At 36.9% G+C, this 16,634-nt stretch overlaps 6 protein-coding genes across 8 annotated transcripts; 4 read left to right on the top strand and 2 right to left on the bottom strand.

Moving 5' to 3' along the window:
- Positions 1–5: 5 nt before the first annotated feature.
- LOC132197590 (trypsin-1-like) lies at positions 6–1,355 on the bottom strand. Its single transcript, XM_059620954.1, has 6 exons — positions 1,217–1,355; positions 963–1,134; positions 754–892; positions 575–688; positions 376–516; positions 6–324 (listed from the first exon to the last, which is right to left on the bottom strand). Exons 1-6 carry the CDS (start codon positions 1,284–1,286, stop codon positions 175–177), a joined length of 786 nt encoding a protein of 261 aa, XP_059476937.1. The 5' UTR covers positions 1,287–1,355; the 3' UTR covers positions 6–174.
- A 424-nt stretch (positions 1,356–1,779) lies between these two features.
- On the bottom strand, positions 1,780–3,482 carry LOC132197589 (ZZ-type zinc finger-containing protein 3). The gene is made up of 7 exons (XM_059620953.1): positions 3,321–3,482; positions 3,099–3,215; positions 2,754–3,039; positions 2,578–2,696; positions 2,377–2,517; positions 2,206–2,313; positions 1,780–2,140 (listed from the first exon to the last, which is right to left on the bottom strand). Exons 1-7 carry the CDS (start codon positions 3,465–3,467, stop codon positions 1,859–1,861), a joined length of 1,200 nt encoding a protein of 399 aa, XP_059476936.1. The 5' UTR covers positions 3,468–3,482; the 3' UTR covers positions 1,780–1,858.
- A 140-nt stretch (positions 3,483–3,622) lies between these two features.
- Positions 3,623–6,493, top strand: LOC132197586 (nibrin). The gene is made up of 9 exons (XM_059620951.1): positions 3,623–3,835; positions 3,909–4,069; positions 4,119–4,276; positions 4,345–4,504; positions 4,591–4,840; positions 4,901–5,056; positions 5,111–5,931; positions 5,992–6,129; positions 6,192–6,493. Exons 1-9 carry the CDS (start codon positions 3,808–3,810, stop codon positions 6,294–6,296), a joined length of 1,977 nt encoding a protein of 658 aa, XP_059476934.1. The 5' UTR covers positions 3,623–3,807; the 3' UTR covers positions 6,297–6,493.
- Positions 6,494–6,675: 182 nt separating this feature from the next.
- Positions 6,676–7,848, top strand: LOC132197594 (probable small nuclear ribonucleoprotein Sm D1). Its single transcript, XM_059620961.1, has 3 exons — positions 6,676–6,767; positions 7,218–7,492; positions 7,579–7,848. Exons 1-3 carry the CDS (start codon positions 6,754–6,756, stop codon positions 7,650–7,652), a joined length of 363 nt encoding a protein of 120 aa, XP_059476944.1. The 5' UTR covers positions 6,676–6,753; the 3' UTR covers positions 7,653–7,848.
- A 660-nt stretch (positions 7,849–8,508) lies between these two features.
- LOC132197659 (ubiquitin-ribosomal protein eS31 fusion protein) lies at positions 8,509–11,034 on the top strand. Of its 2 annotated transcripts, none has more exons than XM_059621069.1 (4): positions 8,509–8,567; positions 10,261–10,365; positions 10,430–10,647; positions 10,829–11,034. In XM_059621069.1, exons 2-4 carry the CDS (start codon positions 10,263–10,265, stop codon positions 10,988–10,990), a joined length of 483 nt encoding a protein of 160 aa, XP_059477052.1. In that variant the 5' UTR covers positions 8,509–8,567; positions 10,261–10,262; the 3' UTR covers positions 10,991–11,034. The 2 variants fall into 2 exon arrangements, with proteins under 2 accessions (XP_059477052.1, XP_059477053.1); XM_059621070.1 differs by having other exon boundaries at positions 8,551–8,576.
- Positions 8,512–10,171, top strand: LOC132197658 (ribosome biogenesis protein NSA2 homolog). 2 transcript variants are annotated; one of them, XM_059621067.1, is made up of 3 exons: positions 8,512–8,567; positions 9,171–9,272; positions 9,331–10,170. In XM_059621067.1, exon 3 carries the CDS (start codon positions 9,339–9,341, stop codon positions 10,122–10,124), a length of 786 nt encoding a protein of 261 aa, XP_059477050.1. In that variant the 5' UTR covers positions 8,512–8,567; positions 9,171–9,272; positions 9,331–9,338; the 3' UTR covers positions 10,125–10,170. The 2 variants fall into 2 exon arrangements, with proteins under 2 accessions (XP_059477050.1, XP_059477051.1); XM_059621068.1 differs by having other exon boundaries at positions 8,550–8,576; positions 9,331–10,171.
- Positions 11,035–16,634: the final 5,600 nt, after the last annotated feature.

The following is a 16,634-nucleotide window of genomic DNA, read 5'->3' as shown; positions in this document are numbered from 1 at the left end:
AAAAGTATGAAAAAAACAAAATGATAGAATATTTTATTTTTTCTATTAAAGAACACAGATGAGAGACAATTTTTAAATGTATCCGTCAATCAAATTTTATTCAAATAATTTGTATTTAGCGTCTTTATAAATAAATCAAAGTTTTTTTTCTTGTGTGCTAAATTAGTTGCTGAATTAAACGCCAATTTGGTTGTAAATCCAGTCACGGAAGTAAGACACCCTTGTGTAAACGCCCGGCAAATCTGGCTCGCCGCATGCAGACGATCCCCAAGAAACGATTCCGTACAAAACACCGTCCTTGTACAAGGGTCCACCAGAATCACCCTACAAGTTAAATTGAATATTTAAAAAATATATGTTGCTTTTCGTTTGTACGTTGCAAGAATCCTTTCCAGTATCTCCGGCGCAAATCTGGTATGGGTAGATGTCATTCACTTCCCACCAAACGTCAGTGCAAAATTTTTGGTCAACCACAGGAATATCAACCTTTTGCAGAATTTCAGGTGCGTTTGTATTCTAAATAAATAAATCAGGTAAAATTTTTGAGAAAACTTTTCATTTTTCTTTTTCTCACATAAGTTTTGCCCCAACCTGAGGTTGTGAGAATCAAGCCAGTAGGGGTCTGCGTGTCATTTGGTGGTAGAGCAATTGGAGAAATAGTATCACTAAAAACGAATGGCGGGTCGATCTTAAGAAAATTAAAAATTGCGTTTTTTTTTATTCGATTGCTCATTCCTTATGAGAAAAATTTACCTCCCAAATTGAAATGTCGTTTTGCAAATCAAAATTATTGAAGTCTTTGTGACGGGTGATTTTTGTCACGTTATGAAATGATCCAGGCTCAGCGATTTTCAGAGTGCCAGCAACCACTCTAAAGTATGTAGGCGGGTAACTAAAATTATATATTTATGTGAATATAGAGAGCTGTGTCGTAAAAATTATTAAAAATATTCAAATCTCACTCAACACAATGCGCCGCGCTAATAACATATCTTTCAGTGATGATTGAGCCTCCGCAGTAATGTATTCCATTGTATGTCTCGATCGCTACCTGCCAAGGAATTTCACCCACGACAGCATCCGCGCCTCCAACGATTTTCGAATTTCCAGGCTCCAAACGTCCAAGCCGAGTGCCTTATGAGAAATAAAATTACAATCAATTACAAATTTTGACTTCTAAAATAAAGATAAAATGATTTTATTTATTCAAACTTACAGTAACATCCTGCGAGAAGCGACAAAAAAACTAACAATTTCAGTTTGGCCATTATGTCATTCATTTGCATTGCAGAATCCAGACGACAGCACTCGCATTTCCAATCAAAAAATGATAACGATATCTCCAGCACACACTTGAGTCGTCGCTCGCATTTCGCAAACAGAAATCTTGCGGATTTTTGTATAATCCATATTTTAAATATTACACTAAAATTTAGATCAATTTAAATTTGAGGCTGTAAAAATGTTGGAAATTTCGGAAAGTTAAAGAAAAGTGATATTATAGAAGATAACGCCTGTGGGATGGCGAGTATGCAACCCGCTGCACTAGAAAATAACACCGGTTGCATACATTTGTATAAAACTTTAACGCGAAACGTGTGGTCACGTTTCTACCAAAAAATAAATGACATAAATCATATTTTTCTTCTTCTTTAATGCATGTGATTTAACCTAATAAATTTTATTCAAAAAAATTTAATATTACGAAAAAATCAGGTCATTGTTGAGAAAGTGAAACTAATGTGGAAATAATAAATGACATGACATGTAAGATAAATAAGGAGAGAAGTTAGAAGTTTATTGAATTTTTTTTACAAGCAATCACAAAAATTGGTATCTTAAAATAAACTTTATTCACTTAATCAGGCATAAAATTTGGATCCAAATAATTGTAAGACGAGGACGGAGTGAGGTAGTCAGGGTCCCAAGTAGAGGATGAAGCGGCAGCTATGGGCGGTCCTTTTCTGATAGGTATAATTTTGTGGTGCTCCTTGTGCAGAGAAGTGGCCATCACCTTTAGTTCCCCCATCAACTGAGCAGTCAGGCAGTCGGTGCAGAGATCAAACGACCTGTGCTCCTGGGCGCAGTCTTCACAGTGCCACCGGGTGCCTTTGATTGGGCTCTCACTACACCCATCACACTAAAACATAAAAATACAGGACATTTTAGTTTCACTTAAAAAAGGGACGAATAAAAATTTCTCACCGAGAATCCGTCATGCTCTCCTTTGTACCCGACTTCCTTGTCTTTGATGACCATCGCCAGCAAATCTGCCTGATTTGAAGTTGAACACGAAGTTGGCACCTCGTCTGCCTTTATTTATGTAGTTTTGTTTTAGTATTCTCAGATCAAGTTTACAAACAAAAGATAACTTACAGAATTACTGTCTGCATAGCCTTGAGAGCTATCGTTCATGGAATTAAGATCATCGTCGGTCATCAGGACAGGAGGATCTAATTCTGGGAAAAACGTAGATGGCTTCATGTAGAAATGGTTCAAACGCTGATGCTTGTGAGGCTAATTAAAAATATCAAATATTTAGATTTTTTTTAAAATAGGTTGAAAATTTAGGCTCACCTTTTTCATAAAATTTGATCTTGCCCTGGGAAGTCGTCCCGGAACAGGCAAGCCCATTGAATGTAGCTTCTTAAAATACTTTTGGACACGACTTTGAACTTGCATTGGAGTTCGATTTCCTGCAGAGAAGAATGAGTACTCAAGTTTTAAATATTTTAGAACAGGGAGCAGCAAACCTAAAGCTCTGGCAATTTTTTCCCACCGTCTTGATTCAATATCCTCAGGTGGAAATTCCTCAAGAAGTTCTTCAAGCCTCTTTTGCTCAGCAGGCGTCCACAGCTGATTGAAGGTTTCTGGTTTCTCATCGTTAAAAACTTTTCCACGGACCCTCATTGCGCTGCCATCCTCAGACTTTGAATCCAAATTTGGACTTTGTGTCACTTCTTCCTTTAGCTTCCGCGTAAATGGCCTGTTTGACTCGGGCATGTACTCTTGGTATTGACTCCAGTCAATTTCTGGGAGCTTAAAGAGCGAAAGCATCATACATTTACAAATTTATTTTCTTAATCTTATTAACAAACCTCCTCCAATTTAAGCTCGGGCGGAATTCCAACATCTTCTCCTTTGGCGATTTTATTGACAAACTCAATAGGACTTTCCAAGGCTCTCTTTTGTGCCTCATGAAGTTTATCGATGTCCTACAAATATCAGTCATACACACGTTTATAAAAAAATTATTCTGAAAATTATCTTTGTGTAGGGTAGTTCAACACAGGCAAAAAGGGTGTCTCGCGTTAGTCTACCTTAATAGCTTGCTCCCTTTGCACTTGAAGGGTTAGAATGGTTCGTAAAAGTCTTCTGTAGTCCTTGTTGCCTTTGATAGGCAGGTAATCCGACTCAAAATAAAACTCCTCCGCTCCATCCTCGTCGCTGTGCTCTATTTCGGCCATTATAAAAAGTAAAATACAAATGTACACAAACTTTTAAAATTCGCGCTTTGAACGCCTTTATTCGTTCACGTTGATTGGCTGAAATGGAACCCTACATATTTTTAACCAATCAGAGGCGGAGAATCCTTGGAACTGGCAACACCATGACCAACACAACAGAGCGGAAAGGAATTGGAAGAGGCAGGAAAAAGGACATGTGTTTTGTACTGCTTTGCCGCCAGACAGCACTAAAATAAGCGTTTTTGGACGGATTTATCTATTAATTAGTTCCATTGAGACGCGCAACCTACAATTGCAAATGTCTGAAGACATTTAACATCCAGGCAGACACGAAGACAGTATGTTGTTCTTCTCTCGAGAGCGCACTGGTATGTAAACAAACATAATTAATATGTAGTCATGTGGAAACAGATTCATTGAATTTTTGTTCATAAATTTCAGAAGAAAGAGTCCATCTCTTGGCAGGCGTTACATACACAGTTGGATCACAGTCGTCTGACTTCCCTTTGCAGCAAGATGGAAAATTCGACAAGTCCATCAGCAGGACCCATTCCAAAATTTCTGTTAATTTTGCCGTCCAAAACTCCGTCTTGACTTATGAAGTATGTAACTTAAATTTATTTTTCCGAAATAAAACAAATGTTTTTTCAGTGTACAGAAACAATTCCACCTACCATCACACTAATAGATCACTCAAAATATGGAGTCTATGTCAATGATGGAATTGAAACAAAAGAGAAGACGAAGACAGAAGTTGTACTGAGTTGTGGAGACAAAGTTCGGTTTGGTTTACAGTGGAATATTTTTAGGTAATATAATTTTTCTTTTAATTAAATGTAAGTAGATAATTATTAAATTACACTTAAAACAATTGCAGTCTCAACCATGAACCCTTAATTGTGTTGGTCACAACAGGAGATGATAGATTGTCCATTGGTGGGAGCGTGTGGAAACTTTGTGGCTACACCTTAGACGTCTGTAACTATGACATCTCACACACTCATTTCTCCACAAATGAAGTGACCATGACCCCTCAGGTGCTTAACATTAATAACGAAATTTTATTTTAAATTTATATTTCCACTATGGAAACAATAATTTATTTAACATTCATTTATTACAGTTGCTATGCAGCCTTTGCAAAAATGTTCCGATCGTGAAACTTTCATATTGGGACCAGCTGCTGAAGGCTGTCAAGGATAAGTCTGATTTTCCAGCTACTGAAGACTTTGTTCCAACCATAAGTGATCCTCAAATCACCTCAAGCTTTTTGAAACACAACGAAAAACGTTGCAAGTTGTTCAAAGACAAGACGTTCATTTTCACAGATTTCTTGGTCTACCAGAAATATAAGGAGGTTGTTGAATGTGCTGGTAAGAGATTATTTTAGTTAAGAAACTTAGAATAATTTAGAATTCTTAATTAAATTCAAGGTGGAGTGCCTTCCAAATGGCAGTGCTGCACTTTGCCTGTAGAGGAAATAATGAAAAGTGACGAGTATGTTGTGATTGGTGGCCCTCGAAACTACAATTCAGACGAGTCGACTAAATCAAAATCCATCAATATGAAAAGACTTGTAAAGCTCCAAGGTAATTAAAACTAAAATCATACCTTTTATATCAAATAATTTTTGTTTTTACTAGAAAAATATGGTTATCGGAAAAGGTTTGTTCCTGTAGAAGAGATCGGAATGGCCATTTTGAAGTGTGACGCTGACACTTTCTGCAACCCTAATTTCAAACCATCCACCCTGATCAGGCCTCGCAAGTCCATGGTAGATGACAAGAAAGGAAACATTTTGGTGCCGGACACACAAGATACGCCCTCAACTTCAAGCAAAGTTGCTCACGGAAACATGGTTGTTCTGGAAACTGTTGAGGATGAATTCGACTTTGAAGAATCGCTGATTACTTTTCGAGAAACAACAACTGCCTCAACTAGCAAATCTCAAAGCAAGAGACCTGCACAGGGAAAAACACAATCCTCGCCTGTGGCTAAAGTGGCAAGGATGGATGTGGCAAGACCAAGCACAAACCGTCAAGCTCCAGATCCAGATGATAGAGAGCAGGAAGATGATCCATTTGAATTTGACCTGAGCACTGCCCTGTGCAAACCCACAGTTGAAAAGAGTCAGGTGGAATTTTCTCAACAAGATGAAGAAACTCCGAGCACCCCTGGAGCCAATCGGAAAAGGGCAAGGATCGAATCAAGCTCCGAGGAAGAGGAGGTTGAGAAGGAAGACAATAATGATGAGGATGAAGATGATCCCTTCCAGTTTGAGGAAATCTTGCCCTCTAAGAGTAACGCAAAGAAAACAAAAATTTCGCCCGTCAAGCCAAAATCACAGAATACTGTGCCCGTTCCTACTTTCCTTCATCCCTCCACATCACGATGCTTTCCAGAGGAGACTGACAATGATGATGATTATGATTTAGAATCAAAGTGGATTGATTTGTCAATCAAGGTAACTATTAGAATTGTTAATGGTGAAAAAATTTTCAATTATTTAATTATACTTTCACAGACTGAACCTGAAGAAGCAGGACTCTCTAGTGCTGGGCAAAGGATTTCAAGGATGAGCAATGATTCTAATCGAGGTAATACTGGTTCTGTCAGTGTCTTAGCCTTTCCCGTCAATGGCTCTCAAAAAGTATTCAGCAAGGTAATACTTTTGTCAACGTAATTAATAAATTTCAATTTACTAATTAAAATTCTTATCCCAAGACTTCGCACAGATGCATGAAAAGACTGCCAAAAATCATATCTTTTGCTGAAATGAGGAAAGTGAATTCGGTCACAGGCAGGCCTGTTGGAGCTAATGGGCACTAAGAATACTAGAGGAAAGGCACAAAATGTATTTTCTTTATTCATACATTGGTGATATTTCCCAAGAACCTAATCAGCAATAGCGAATATAGTTAATAATAACGTATTAATGTATGAAATCTGAGCCGAGTTGGCTTAAGACTGATGGATCCACCTGGAATTATTTAAATTGATTGAGAAAAAAATAAATAGATAATTCAAAAATATGAAATGTCTTCATCTTTATTTAATAGAACACTCCGGGTTTTTTTTTCTTTATTAATTTGTACATATCTTATTAATTTTACTGGTCAGAAGAAGTTGCAACAAGAAATCTTGTTGGATTAATATGTGTAGCTTAGAGGCACGTGCAAGTAGCGCCACTTTTTTAAAAATTCGCGAGGCCATTTTCGATAGTCACTTGTTCTCAGCGTTGTGAATTAATGGTGACTCGAAATCAGCGTCAACAAACCGAATAATCATGAAATTAGTCAGGTAATTGACTTTCAGTAGCTATATTTGCACAAATAATTTAAAATTTACAACTTTATGAACAGGGTTAACAGCAAAACTAACCCATAAACGGTTAATTAGTTATAAAAATGTTGTCTGAAAAATTTCAGTGAGCCGGCTTTGCGTTGCCGCGCGTGTTTTTCCCCATCCATCTAGCGCATTTTAATGTTTTCTTCACTAAAATCTTCAGTGCTAATCTCATTGCCTTTAAATCTTAATCCTGCATAATTTTCGCTGTTTTATGGAATTGGATCCAAATATTTCCAAAACGTTTTTGCTGTTATATACCAGTGCTTGTTATGTTATCATAAAAACGCATCGTTTCGCAAAAACCTTGGATTTTTAAAACATTTTTTTTTGTTAATTTTCAAATCAATTATTGTTAAAACGCTAAAAATTTTAATTTTAAACAAATTTCTACTATTTTTGCAGATTTTTAATGAAGTTGAGTCACGAGACGGTGACAATTGAGCTGAAAAATGGAACCCAGGTCCATGGCACCATCACAGGCGTTGACGTCGCGATGAACACGCACTTGAAGGCCGTAAAAATGACAATGAAAAATAGAGATCCAGTTCAACTTGAGACCTTAAGCATCCGCGGCAACAACATCCGTTACTACATTTTGCCAGACTCGCTTCCGCTTGAAACTTTGCTAATCGACGACACACCAAAAGCAAAAGCCAAGAAGAAGGATGCTGCCAGAGGTTTGTATTTTTAAATTATTTTGATTGTGTTAAAATCACAAAATCTTAAACTATGTTCATTTTTAAAATTTAATTAACTCTTCCAGGTGCAAGCAGAGGCCGTGGTCGTGGAAGAGGAACTCGAGGCAGGGGCAGAGGAAGAGGCAGGGGTCGCCGTTAACCCAACACTTTTTGACTTTCTGCTATGTGTTTTATTGTGTCATTTCACACACACGTTGAGGACATTTTTCAAACTGAAGTTGAAAACTCCGGACCTGTTCGAACACTATCCATTTTTGTTTTATTTTTAAAATCTGCAAAGAAGATTCAGCAACCATAATTACTTGTAATAATAAGCTCATAGAATTTAGGAAAAATCACTGAGTTTTTACTGAATAATGTAACCCTCAATGCCCGCCTTTTATTACAATAGTTTATTATGTAGAGATCAAATTAATCTAAACATTTTAGGCAAAATGTTATCATAAGAATAATTTTACAAACTATGAAAAGAATTCTTCCACAATTGATTAATTTGACTGAAGAAAACATTTAGTTAATTTGGACAGAAAATAAATATCTAATACACGTCACATAAACAAAATAAAATGATCATAAAGAACACTGTTCTTTTTTTATGGCAGGATTATCTGTGACATCTGTGTTCGTCAATATAAGTTTCAAAGAAATTAACATACAAAATTAATTGCTTATTAAAATAATTATGCATTAATTCCGATCAAGCGGATGTCATTATCTTTTCTTGATATCCCCTTTTCAAAGATTGAAGCAAAATGTGGAATATTTTCGATAATTTCAATGTGTGCTTTTTTCGCGCCAAATTTCAAACCTATATTTAGATCACAGAAATACTCTAGTTAAAAATCGGTTTCGTAATTTAAGGTATTTATTTCAACAATAATTCAATAAAGCCAACATTAAAAAACTTTTATAATTTATTTGAGTTTTTTACTTCATTTTATAACATTTTCCGATAAAACCAAAAAATATTGATTAACATGGATTGTCATTTGACCACCGGAAGTCTGACTTCGGCCATTTCTGTCATCCATGGGAGCGTGAACAGTACGCGCAGGTAAATTTGGTAAATTCTCGTTAAATTCTTAATTAAGTGCACTGCAAATGGACTAAATTAATATCTAAAATCTACGGAACAAATTTTCTTATTAATTCCGTGGCTTCTCTGAAGAGCCGAAGAGAAAACTCTGATTTTTGATTGGTGTACCACGTGGCTCTGCCGCACCGCGAGCGGCTTGAGCATGTGGTTCGACTAAAAGCTAATTTTCACGACAGTTTCCACTATTTCATCCTAATTACTCGCAATTTATCGTTCACTTGGGTAGATTTACCCGCTGGACAAGTCACGGGGCTGCCTAAATTCAACTTTGGGCGTGTGTTTTGACTTTTGACACAAGTCGAGGCCTGTTTGTGTGCAGCATGGTGGTGATTTCGTGATGCCGTCTTAGTCGATATTTTAATTTTACATGCCTTCGAATCAAATTTATCGATATTTTTTCATTGTTACAAAAAAAAAATTAAAAAAATCTTTTGGCCACTGTCGTGTTGTGTGATGGGGGGTGCATGACTGCCGAGCCACTGAGGAAAGATTAAAGATTTTTCAATTAAATGGCAATGGCCTTTGAGTCCAGAGAATTTAATCTTTGCATTGGTTCGGCAGGTCGTGCTTAATTTGAGGGGAGGCGTCCAATTTGTCCTTAATTGTCCCCATCCAGGCTTGGTGGACCACCACCTGTTCTCAGCAGCCGTGACGACAAATAAGGTGAGATTATTGTTTGAATTTATAATCAGCTTTTACCAAAAACTGTTTGAATTGGCAGGCGCAAACATGCCGCAGAACGAGTATATGGAACGGCATCGAAAGCTGCACGGCAGGCGGCTTGATTATGAAGAACGTCTGCGAAAGAGGCAGGCCCGTGAGCCACACAAACGGGCCGCCGAGGCCAGGAAGTTGAGAGGTCTGAAGGCCAAGATTGCCAACAAGGCCAGGGCCAATGAGAAGATCCAGATGAAGAAGAAGATCAAGGCCCATGAGGAGAAACTGACTCCGAAGCAGAGTGACGGGAAAGTGTCCGAAGGGGCGCTGCCTGTGTACCTTCTGGACCGTGAGGTGACCACCAGGGCCAAGGTCCTGTCCAACATGATCAAGCAGAAGCGAAAGGAAAAGGCCGGCAAGTGGGACGTGCCCATTCCGAAAGTCAAGGCCCAGTCAGACAGTGAGGTCTTCAGGGTCCTCAGGTCTGGAAAGACAAAGAGAAAGGGCTGGAAGAGAATGGTCACCAAGGTCACGTTTGTGGGCGAAAACTTCACACGAAAACCTCCCAAGTTTGAAAGGTTCATCAGGCCAATGGCCCTCAGGTTCAAGAAGGCCCATGTCACCCACCCTGAGCTCAAAGCCACCTTCTGCCTGCCTATCATTGGAGTGAAGAGGAATCCGAGCAGTCCGATGTTCACGTCGCTCGGGGTCATCACCAAGGGCACAGTCATCGAGGTCAACGTCAGCGAGTTGGGTCTTGTGACCAGCCAGGGGGGAAAAGTGGTTTGGGGAAAATATGCTCAGGTCACCAATCACCCTGAGAATGATGGATGTATCAATGCTGTACTGCTAGTTTAAGTTCCAATAAATAATTAGGGTCTTTTGTAAGAAAATCCGGAATTTAATTTTATAATCCTCAATTGTCATTGCTCCTTCCATTTGCAGTGCACTTTTTTTAACCGATTTATATAATTTTAATTGTTTTTATCTTCAGCCATGCAGATTTTTGTAAAAACTTTGACGGGGAAGACCATCACCCTAGAAGTAGAGCCTGCAGATAAGATCGAAAATGTCAAGGCTAAAATCCAGGATAAGGAAGGTGAGTCATTTGAAACTTTTTTCACCGCCTTGATATTTATTTCTTGATTTTAATTTGTCGACAGGCATTCCCCCTGATCAGCAGCGACTGATCTTTGCTGGTAAGCAGTTGGAAGATGGCCGCACCCTCTCCGACTACAACATTCAGAAGGAGTCCACTCTTCACTTGGTCCTTAGGTTGAGAGGTGGTGCAAAGAAGCGCAAGAAGAAGAACTACACCACTCCTAAGAAGATCAAACACAAGAAGAAGAAGGTCAAGCTTTCCGTTTTGAAATTCTACAAGGTAAAAATAAATTATTTCTTAACATGAAGTATTTGCATTGTTATGATGATCTTCCATAAATACCATCTTTCGGGGCTGAAAAGTGATGCCAACTATAATCTGATGCTTATTTTTATAAAATGTTTAAATAGTTGAGCTGAAAAAAGAAACAAATCTATAATATTTTTCAACTTTGTTTCAGGTGGATGAGAACGGAAAGATCCACAGATTGCGCCGTGAGTGCCCTGCTGAGCAGTGCGGTGCTGGAGTCTTCATGGCTGCAATGGAAGATCGTCACTACTGTGGCAAGTGCGGCTACACCCTCGTCTTCAGCAGACCAGAGGGAGGACCTTCGGACAAGTGAAACCTCTTTTCTTTATCTTAACTATTAAACAGAGAAAATCCAAACTATCAGTATTTCATTTATTAATAAAAATCCTGACAATGACTGAACCTTAAAGGTCTAAAGCGTGGTAAAATTTTTCATCTTCAAAAAGTAAACTAAAAATAATTGCTAATTTAAAAAGAAAACGGATGTAAAATTACTTTTCTACGCTCCACTAAAAAGGCACACTTTGCGCCTGAAAGTTAGATTTCTCCTAAGGCAGTTGTTCACTGCAGGTTGCCTACGCTCATGCCTTCAGAAATTTTTCCTCCTGATCCATGTTTCATGACATCGATCAATTAGTTTCACTCTAAATATTATTTTTTTTTTAATAAAATGGTGATTATTTTTAATAATTTTATTTTGACAGTTCATTTAGAGTAATATTTTACATAGAAGAAGTAATATAGCTACAATTTTATTTTGTGTTACAATCAATAAGTGCCAAATAGTCCAACATGGGAATATTATTATGTCGGGGCAAATTAAGATTGGATAGCTTTAGGGCTGGGGAAAAGCGGCATTTCATTTATGGTAATTTCTGAAAATGTTATTTTAAAAACTAACCTTAGTGGAGTTAATAGGAGAAAAATTACTGAATAATTTAAAAAAAATGTTAATGATTATCAATGAATTATTTCCTATTATTTTTAAAATTTATCTTAAAACTTTGATTTTTTTTATGCAATTATAAATAACGCTTAATAATAACAATACATCATTCGTTAAATTTGACACCATATAATTTGCATCTGAAAGGATTCCGATCCCAGTTAATTACCTCACGTCTGACGGAGACAAACTGAATACATAAAAACTGCAAACTTTATCATCGGCTCTCCTTCATTTACCCACGACTGCTGCGCCGTAATGAAATTTCCATGTTTTATAAAACCAACTCATGCACTAAAGTATCGGCCTTGAGACCGAATTTGCTCGGTCCTTTGCACGCCATCAATCCTTCTCAATGTGTTATTTGCTTGGGCGGACGGGGTGTGATTAAAAAATCTAATATCAGTGCAAAAACCAAAACTACACCTTTTTTGAAATTAATATTTCGGAGAAGAAGCGCGTGATTAATTTTTCGCCTGAGGCGAACAGCTTTCAAATTGGCATGCGATGGAAAAGGGAGTTATTTATTCCGTCGCGCTGTTAATATAAAACAAAAATCGTGAGCCAAGTTCAAGGCTATTCAGCGGCTGGTCTGATCTAAAAAGAAGAAGCCCAAGTTTGCAGAATCACGCTTGGCTGTCCGTCTCACTTTCATTCTGGTGCGCTTTTTGCTCTGGGACGTTCACACCGCTTGTGGCTATAACTTTTTTTTATTCAGGTTAAAAACAATTGTTAGTTTTTTCCGCCATGGGTTTGGTTTTTCGTCTTTTTTTTTTGTAAAAATTTTTCTAACGATACACTATTATTGTGTTTGGCCAATTTCGTTAAAAATAGTCACGCTGAGAAAATTTGGCCGCTTGTGAGAAGATTGCAGTCATTGAAGTCTCCCAAGAGAACGCGCTTGAGATGCGATGTTATCCTCAGCCCGCGGCGTGCGAAGCGAAGAGAAGCAATTGCTCATTAAAGCTTCCTTCCTCACGACAACTTAACTCAAATAACTGGTTGGCCAAAAAATAATAAAACGCAAAGCACTATAGCGCAAAAACAAAATTGATCAGCTTCGGTTTTTGCAGCAACGAGCCACACCTATAAAAATAATGAAAAACGTTTTGCACCGCTCCACCTGAAATCATAATTTTTATAACTTAATAAAATTTCACAATCAATAATTATTGGAAACAACTCCTTCAACTTTTTTCTACCTAAAAGCTTACTCATCCTATTAGAATTAAATTAAAAAAGCGTAAATTTTGAGTTAATTGTTGCAACAAAGTATGACAGTTTTTGGGAAGTAAAAAATTTTAATATTAATACTGTATGTTAAGCACAAATCTAAAAAGGTGCTTGAAGGTATTTTCTTCTGAATTTTAAGCCGGTTGATTAAAAACTTTGATAATATAATAATATAAAATTTTTTCGTATTTTCACTTTCATACCCACATTAGAATAGTTTTTCCTTATCAAAATGTTCAAAAAATAATTTTTTATAAAGTTTTATAACTAAATAACAAATTATAGTAAAAAATTTTATTACATTTTTAACGAAACCTGATTTAATATTAATATAAAATAAGCAAGTTTGAGTTTTCTACATAACAAACTTTCTGTGAGCATTAACTCACAAAAATGTCTCATTACAAGTGGAGTGGTTATAACAAAAAATAATGCAATTTATTAAAAAAAAATTATTATAAAAATATAATTTGTGAATTAATTTATTTTTAATTGAAAGTAAACCTAGGAAGAGGAAGAGAATGGAATCATAATATACACCGAACCTAAATAATTGTATGATTTTAAGTGCTTGTCTCATAAGCGGTTTCTTTCAAAACAGTCGTGTGTTTTTTGCTCGTCATCTCGTTCGAGCGCTGATATATATTGTTCGCAATGTCATCAATCAGCTCCGCGCCGCCACCGCCTCCCATGCGCGCACGAACCGCATCCGCATTGTCCGAAAACGCGTAGTTGCATCAACGCGATCACGGATTCGCCGAAAGCAACAGCGAGAAGAGCCTGCCTGCGATGATGGCAGATAAAACATAAATAAAGTGCCAATAGCATAATCATATTCCGTCGACATTCGCATACAAAATCAGCCTGCGAAAATTCCCATCCGACGGGAGCGACCTGGCGAATTTCAAACAGCGAGAAAAAACCCAAACGAGCTCTGCATGAGAAATTACCATTTTTATATAAACGAACCCTAATTAAGCGAGGGCCGATTATGGTTCATCTTTCATTTTATCAACGGAGGCAAAAACAATGCCTTGTAATTATTTGTTGTGCCTGAAATAATTCGCTCGAGCTGCAGCCAAAGCAGCAGGCGGTTATCCTTGAGCCGAGTCGGCGATTTTGGACAAGTTCAAGGCTCGGGTGTATTAGCAGATCCGGCCGATGCCTTCCAATTCTTTTTTTTTCGAAAGCTACCTCACTCAGAGATACTTTTTATTTTATTTTTCACATTGTTCGTACCTAGGGCAGGTTATATTATGTAACCAAACAAGAAGTGATCAGGCGCAAAGGGTGTGGTGCTCTGAAAATATATATAAAATATAATTCTTCAGAGATGCGTAGTCGGTTTATTTCTGTATCTCTGCCCGCCAAGGAGTGACATGCTTATATGTGCATAGGAGGGTAATAAATAAATCTCTGCACTGGTTAAAAACGAGAGTAGTATGCATATTACACATACACACTGACCGCACACTCTTTGGTGTGTGTTATATTTATACGCAAAGTCGCCACAGCTATTCAAGTGAATCGCGCTCCTCCTGCTTAATTACAAATTATATTTAATTGCGACAGAGGCGAAAATTATTATAGATGATAAGCTGCTGCGGCTTGAGCTAATAATGATCAGAGCCTCTTGTTACACGGGGCGGCTGTAAAAAACGTAATGATGATTTTAGCAACCTTGGGAGCGCAAAAGCAAATGACCACAATATGCTTGGCGCTGATTCAACTTTAATCATACGCCGCTAAATAAACGTGCATGCTTCAATAATGTAAAAAAAAAAAAAATACAAACCCACTTACTAAAATAAAGGAAAACCATTTCCGGAAACACCATTTGGTGCGTTGCAAAAATCAGTTCTTAAATTGACAATAGATGTTCTTTCCTAAAATTTTTTTGATAATTATTCTTTAATGGAATGGAATAATGAAATATTAGAAGAAAGATCAATTTTGTTTCTCAAATTCAAAATTTTGACTTGAATGAATAAAAAAAATAATTTATTAATATTTTTGTAAAGGGACATTTTGTAAAAAGCAACTTGCGAAATTTTGCAATATCTTTTCAATTTAAAAATTAAATTAGTAACAATTAGTAACAAATTTCAAAAACAATTAGAATTAAAAATTCCAATAATAGTTTCAAAAGTTACGATTCTTGAGGATAAATCTCAATATTTTTAGGAAATATTTTTTCAGACGCGTGTTGAAATTATGCGTTCATCATAATAAAAAAAATGCATCTCAAAGTCAGGTGCACTCTGCTATTTATTCTTTGCGGTTTGTTGATGCAAGAATGTAATACGATAAAAATGAATAATGGTCTGACCACAGAAATTTGATATCTATAAAGATGATTTTGATATATTTATCAAAAAGTACATGCTTTCCAAAATTTTTGAAAAGTCTGGTTTTCAATACCTTTGAAATATGCAGAGGGAAAAACAATAAAAGCAGAATTAGCTTAAGGTAAAAAAACTAAACAAGTAAAATATTAGAAAATTAATTAAACTTGCGTCGTTAAATTGATGCTTATTTTAAATTGCTGAAAAAATGTTGCTTGTATACAATTTTTATACATCTCTTTAATTTTAAAATCGTTAAAACCAATTCTGCGGAGAAATTAAATTGGTAATAGAGAAATAAAGATGAAAATTAGTGAAATTGAGGAGTAACTTTATAATAACTATACAATAATTTTTAAGCGTTTTTTTTTTAATAAAACTTTATTTTTTTAGTTTTCACCTTCAAAAAATAAAAATAAATATTATAAAATTTCTGAATTATAAATATAAATTTTTGGTTATCTAATTTACACTAATTTTACTAGATTGAAAATTGACTGATCGACATAACATTAAAATTTATCAATAGTTCTCGGACGTATTATAAAAAAATAATTTAATTGCCGCGTGGAATTTTTGTTGCGAATGAATTATTAGAAGTTTCTGGGCACATAGTCCATGATGTAGTAATCATGTAGAAACTTGGCGGTGATTTGCAGTATGTAAGCGCGCATCGAACCATTATGAAAAACAATGGCATAGGCATGGGCAGCAGTTGAGCTAGATTGTGATTGATGTGAAACAATGAGGTGCGTAGCCTTACGGGTGGACACTTGGACGTGCGCCCGCGACAGAATCACGCCGACGAAATGGTCCTCTTGCATAATGAGTGACCTTAGAAAAAGAATTTGTAACAATATATAATACACAACATATCAAGAGAAGTCAATACGCGATCAAAAATCAAATTCTCATCACGTATGCTCATCGTGAAATCCATTAAAGTTTCAGGTGACGGCCAAAATCCTTTCTTATCTTCGACGTCAAAGTTTCACAACAATATATTTATTGGAAATATTGCTTAGAAAGAAATTAAATTATTTTAAATTAAATTTTGTGTAAAGCAAATGCCAATTCTTTGTCGATCCATTCAGACCGCACAAACGCACGGTCGAGCCTTTGGTCGAGCCTCCTTCTAATTCTCCTATGATTTTTTGCAGGTCCAATGACCGGCAGTGGCACGAAGCAATCTTTCTCTCAGCCAGGCGCGGCATAGCAACAAACAATATGTAATTTCGTACGAAAAGCGTTTTCGCCGGACGGCCGCTCTAATAAAAGCTGAGCCGAATTTGAGGATGTTCTGCGGCGGCTGCAAGTTGAAGGACTTCTCGAGGCGTGGTCCCCCGAGGATCAATTCAAGCGTGCACCGGCCAAGCAAAAGCAGGGAGGAGCAGGTGCGTGGGGGGCATCGCCGCAGTGCAGAAAAAAGGCCC

Source organism: Neocloeon triangulifer, unplaced genomic scaffold (assembly GCF_031216515.1).
Source record: "Neocloeon triangulifer isolate White Clay Creek 2 clone unplaced genomic scaffold, ASM3121651v1 ptg000012l, whole genome shotgun sequence".
Classification (NCBI taxonomy): domain Eukaryota; kingdom Metazoa; phylum Arthropoda; class Insecta; order Ephemeroptera; family Baetidae; genus Neocloeon; species Neocloeon triangulifer.
This window is presented reverse-complemented; position numbering and strand designations above follow the sequence as displayed.